General features: G+C 47.1%; 1 protein-coding gene across 5 annotated transcripts in view; it reads right to left on the reverse strand.

Annotated features, from left to right (window-relative positions):
* Positions 1 to 4508, reverse strand: part of LOC119437555 (mitoguardin-like) — a 92639-nt gene extending 88131 nt beyond the window's left edge. For 2 of the 5 annotated variants that reach the window (XM_037704561.2, XM_049660706.1), the window contains exons 1-2: positions 4302 to 4508; positions 1459 to 1579 (exon numbers count right to left, since the gene is read on the reverse strand). In XM_037704561.2, coding sequence (XP_037560489.1) covers positions 1459 to 1571 — 113 coding nt within the window. In that variant the 5' untranslated portion in view covers positions 1572 to 1579; positions 4302 to 4508. Of the gene's footprint in view, positions 1 to 1458; positions 1631 to 4301 lie in introns of all 5 variants that reach the window. The other 3 variants (XM_049660705.1, XM_049660707.1, XM_037704560.2) reach the window with 2 other exon arrangements.
* Between the last annotated feature and the right edge of the window lie 1492 nt (positions 4509 to 6000).

A 6000-nucleotide genomic window follows, 5' to 3' on the forward strand; every position in this document is an offset into this window, starting at 1 on the left:
ACAACCCTTGTACTCAATGGACGGCCAGAATTTGTGTGTGCTCACAGACATATACAAAGCATCATGCTGGATATGTTCAAACTGCTCTACATAAAGCTAGTGAACTGCTCGGATATCTCTTAAGAGTTTGTTGCGCTACCTTCGTCCTCGTTTCATGAGAAGAAACTCAACAATGTGAGCAAGCTATGCGCAGGCAAACTTCTAGAGAAATTGCATCAACAACCGTCTCGGAAATCAAATCAATTGACAAGGAGGGATGACGTTGCCGGAGTTTGTCAGTTCCGCTTGCATTAAAGACGTGGCCGAAGAGAATGTGCAAGACGTACAGGTATCTCTGGTACCGTAGAAAATTGTGAAATAAATTTTTAATGAAAGAAATTGCCTTTTCTCTCTATGACCTCAAGCATCCTGAACGTGATAACACTCAAATGGTGCACAATTTTCAGGGTAGGACTAGTCTAAGTTCATTTCTTTCAAGCGACAAATACTTAGTGTTCAAACAAAACATGCAAACGTGAACATGATTTCCGAAGAAGACCGTGACCTGAAACTCGTGATCCAGCCAGAAGCAGTGCCAGATCAGAACCACCTAACCGTAAATTAGAGGGCTGCAGAAGCCGATTGAGGAGCTGCCTGACAAAATACCACAACTGCTTTTACAGTTTCCATGTTAAGATGCATGGTTGAATTTTGTGACCACCGTAAAGCTCTGCACACACCTACATGCAAAAAATGAACGACGGTAGCTTCTTGTTTGCCACTGATTTAATTAGTTGCACTAAGGCCCAAGTTTTATTTAGGTGGCTTACTGTGAAAAAAGAGAAAAAAAATCTGCAAATGGCAAGTGGCACCTGTATTGAGCATGGGCTGTCTGCCCTACATTATCACGACAGCGATAAGGTAGAGCAGACATTTGCTACCCTCCAGCCATTCTTGTTCCTGCCATCATGTAGTTGCCTCAATCCTTTACGAGAAACACGTCACTATCAATACATCATCTGGAAGGGTTAACTGAATGATGAAAAATTAGCACGAGAAAGCTGGCAATGAATGCCGACGCAGCACACATAGTGAACATTACAGTGAGACGGGATGCATGTGTTTTGCGTCTCAAAAGTGCACAAAAGTGCTGTTTGCCCCAGTACACTGAGTACAATGAGATGTCAGGGCCTGACCTCACACCCAGGGCTTGTTGCCCTTTCTAGCATTAAAAAAAAGAAAAAAGCTTGACATAAAAATATGTTTGACATACACCCAAACACATGTATGAAGCTGCAAACAGTTTTCAGTTGTTTGAAGCACCGAATGAACTTCTCAGTATGTCACCCTGAAATGAAGGTGATGAATTAAGAATGCAGCATCTGGTGTAACCACAGCAAGAATAAGAACTGATGCTACTCTACATACCGCTATGCCCCTTCGTAAATAAAATACAAACTCTGTCATCAAGGCACTTGCCTGGTGAGCACGCCAAGCAGCATGATGCCAATGCCAGCTGATGCGATGATGATTTTGCTCCGGCGCGGTGCGTCATTCATTGGGAAGCTGACTCGAGGAGTCACCTGCAGCATCACTGGCACTGCAGGTGTGGGCAAAAGACAAGGGCAAGGTGGGCACACTGCAGGCAGTACTGCGTGAAAATGCAGTACACTAAGGAGAGCATTTATGCTGCTCAAGCAAACAATAAGCAGCCGTGGTGTGGCTTTTGTTGCAATTAATCAAAACAGTGCAGGAGAAAACCTGGTGAAATAAAACGAACACTCGCCAAAATGTAAAAATAAACTGACTAAAGCTTCATTAACAAAGCAAGCTGGGCAAGTTGATAACTGAACATGTTTCTTAGGGGTGGGCAGCGCTACCCGGACGAGCTTCATGTTATGCTTCATGTTATGGAACCCACACCTGTGAAAGATTGTGAACAAGTATGGGCACTGAAATGCCAGATTTTAGTCCTTTTATTTTTTGTCTGATTTGGCCGGGTTTCTCCCTTGCCAGATGGGTTCTTGTAGAGTTCTTGATTATCGGAGAAAATACATTGCAGGCACGGCACATCTTGCCAAACACTTTCCCTAATCACTAACGTTCGCTCACCTAGTGTGGTGCCTCAAAAAAGCACAAGCACATATTTTTCATTCCCTCTTAGCATAGTACAGGTTGCTGCGATGCCTCGGATTTCATGACAAGTGGCATTAGAATAATTAATCTAGCCAGAATTGCATACGTCTTGCAGCAGCATAAGGCAGTGATTTATAGCAGTGGATATGGGGGGATATGATGTTCGCCGCGACTGGTTGGGTGTGCAGTCTGCGCATCTTTGATTAGTACTCCGCAACTAAATGCAAGAAAGCAATAGGATGAAGTTTTACAACCTTTTTATGCAGGAAGCAAGTACAAAAATAAATGCTAACATAATCGAAGAGTGAGATCATGACATGGGGCAGCTATAAGGGCCAACAACTTGAAACATACCTCTGAGTGATCGATCCCTCTCCCACCCCATTTTTTGTCTTCCTTGCCAATTCTGCAACCTAAATGTGACGTGACCCCATCTTGCTGTTCCTCCTTTTCTTCCTCACAGAGGGGTAAGATAAAATCAGCGTATTAGTCTGAGCTCTCGCTAGACCCACCTGCACCATCAGTACCACTGGTATGTGCAGCCAAAACAACACCATCAAAAACCACACGAAAATGCTGCTCTCAATGGTAGCAACATAAGGCGTCACTTGGCAAATGTGGATGCCTTTCTTTTCGTCTGCTTCCCTTTTGAATTTTGGGGTTGGATAACTTACATGTGTTGATCTTTGCAAATCTTTTCTGCATTTAACTCAGGACTACACAAAGAATCCTTTGAAACAGAAAGATTAAAATAACATAGCACGGCCCCCTTTAAGATTATATAATTCCAAGCCTTTCTACTCGGACACCTTTTTTATGTCATGTTGTGCAGTTCTTGATCCGTAGCATAACAAAACGAATCTGCCCCATTTCCTAGGCTGCTGTTTAGAGTAAATATGAGTACTACATTTGTTGCTAGTAGCATGAGATTGATGCCCATGCTGTCCTCTAATGCACTTGTCGTGCAGTAGCTGGCCCTTAATCTGTTCAAGGGTGCAGGTGAGGCAGCGAATTCCTTCTATAGGTGTAGAGGAGACCAAGCACAATATAGCACACATGCACCTGGTTTTGGCATCAAGCATGAGCCGCCAAAGAGTTTGCCTAGCAGCACATCTCTCGTACTAAGTTCAAGGCTCTTCTCCCACTTTTAGAAATGCTGGAAGGCAGAATATGCAACAATGTGTGCTTCAACTCACACGCATCCCTCCTGAGATAATTAGTAACAACTCAGAAAACAGCTATGTTGCTAAAGCACTCTAGAGCGAAGTGACCAATGGGTGTTGCGAGCACCTGCCACCAGCGGTGCTGTTCCAATGCCCAACCGTCCACTGCAGAGTGTCTAGACTAAGCAATTATACCAGTACAACGTACCAGAACCAGTATAACGTGAACTACTGTACAAAGCATGCAGTGGAGCATCCACTGCTTACTTTGGGGAAAACACAGGGAATGCAGGAGATGGAAATTCAGGACGATAAGCAAAAACAAGGTGAGAGCAGGAGCCAACGTTTCGACAAGTGCACTTGTCGAAACGTTGGCTCCTGCTCTCACCTTGTTCTCGTCTTGCTCACTGCTTACTTTGCCACACAAGTAAAGCATCAATGCACTGATAAGTTTCAGTGCACACTGCTGAGATCAAATTTAAACAAACAAACAAGATTATGGTAGCAGAATGTCAGGCAAATGAATGAATTTTCGAGGTCCAAAAGGAATAGGATGAAAAGGGGGGCAGGGGGGGGGGGGGGGGGGGGGGCGACTGTTGTCACGTGGTCTCAATGCCGGCGATCGCGCATTGAACCGGCGGTTCCTTGTAATATGCTGCGACATTACGAACATAATCGATATCTTGATTTACCCTATACTCTACGCGATCCTTTCTGGAATGAACCTAATTAACAGATCTATTATACAGTTGACCAAGCTTACACTGGGATATCGCGATTGAATGTTGGCGGTCGACCCCAACTGAAGGCAAGCAGACCTCAACAAATGCTGACCGCTATAGCTTCGAAAAACACTGAACACTGCCGCATATTATCCATTCGGCGAGAGTGGCAGTGTCGACAGTCTCGCCGAAGCGCTTGTTCTCGAAAGGTAAGAGAAAAAAAGAAAAAAAAGTTGCGGGGGAAATAGATGTGCTACACACCGCACGTGTTGGCGCAGGAGAAGGCGACGCCGCTACTCACATTTTGAGCCACCGTCTTTTATACGACGATGGCTGGCTGCCCTCTCAGCAGGCGGCGGCTAGTTGCGCGCTGCTTTCGGCATGCCCGTAGAGTTCGCAACGAGGCCCGACAAATAGCGGGGACCGCACGCTTGCAAGCGGGGTCCCTCGCCATAGGCCTTCATCGCTCCGGCCGTCGCCGAGACCGCCGGCGCCATGCGCGCCGCAAGCGCTGCCCGAAAACCCTCTACGAGGCTGCACTTAGGTTGCACTCAGGTTGCACTGATATGCACTGTAGAATGCACGCTTACTACACTATGGCTACGTCGAAATCGAAACTGCACCGAGCAGCTTCAGAAAGGCGATCCGGTCGATGGAGTGATAAGGGTGGGGGGGTAAAACATTATTTCGCCCGGGTCGTTCTAGTGATTTGGGCCCGCATATGCCAAATCAGTCGTGCGGAATCCCGCAATGTGAAGCAAATATCATGAAAGGGAAAAGTTGTCATCCACACGAATGTTACGAAGTTACAAAGGAAACAGCGCAAAAAAAAAAAAAAAGAACACGACAAAACCAGCAGGGAGACACACAACCAGCCCTATCGAGTATGTACCGACTAGCCCAAGCCTCTACGGTATTGCAATTTATTCCTTCTACATCGGGCTCTCTTCAATCCTTTAAACCTTTCCCAGCGTTAGTTGTGTGTCTCGCTTCTGGTCTTGTGTTTTTATTGCGATAGCAATTATATGGACACTTCACCGGATTTCTGCCGTCGGCGTCGCCGTCGCCGTGAGGTTCCGTATAGATTCCAAGGGCGATAAAATCGTCGCCGCGCGCCGTATGCGCGAGCGATAGCGCGCGCAGGACGCACGCTATCACGGAGGGCGAACTCCCCCGCGCGCTATCACGGAGAGCGAACGCACGGTGGAAAGCAAACGCGATCGTCGCGCGAAAAGTCGAGGGGGTATGGCAGGGAGGGAGGCGGGGCGGCGCTGTGCTCCGGCACCAAAGGCGTATCTTGCCACTCAATCTCCCACGCGTAAGCAAGAAACGGGAAGAGGGTGGGGGGGGGGGGGGAGGGAGGGGAGGGGGCGCAGCTTCTCCTCTGCCAACAACTTCTTCTCTGCCCTTTGCCTGGCGGTGCCGGTCTCCCGCACCGTCCTCTTATCTCCACACGGCTCTGACCTTTCTATGCGGTGTGCATTCGCCGCTCAGTTTCCGTTGAAGCGATAGACCGCACGATTCTTCGCCCGCTGCAGCGGCTGGCTGCGCTTGCTGCCAGCGTTTTGACAGTCGTTGTCTGCGGTCATTCAGTGTGATCTATTCATGTTTGCTTGTGCGCGCTGACACCACGATTGTTATTTCAGTTAGTAAGCAATGTGTCCAAGTTTATGCACACCATAAAACTACTATCCCTACTCCGAATAGCTCTCTACTAATTTGCTATCGCAATCGATGCTTTGCCTTTTGAGCGAAACTGCGGCATTTTTTTTTTTTGCGCTGTTTCCCTATCGAGTATGTACCGACTAGCCCAAGCCTCTACGGTATTGCAATTATATCTTCTACATCGGGCTCTTTTCAATCCTTTAACCTTTCCCAGCGCTGGTTCTGTGTCTCCCTTCTTGTCTTTTTTTTTTTTTTTTGCGCTGTTTCCCTATCGAGTATGTACCGACTAGCCCAAGCCTCTACGGTATTACAAAAGAAACTCATACGGGTTTCTC

Source organism: Dermacentor silvarum, chromosome 1 (genome assembly GCF_013339745.2).
Source record: "Dermacentor silvarum isolate Dsil-2018 chromosome 1, BIME_Dsil_1.4, whole genome shotgun sequence".
NCBI lineage: Eukaryota > Metazoa > Arthropoda > Arachnida > Ixodida > Ixodidae > Dermacentor > Dermacentor silvarum.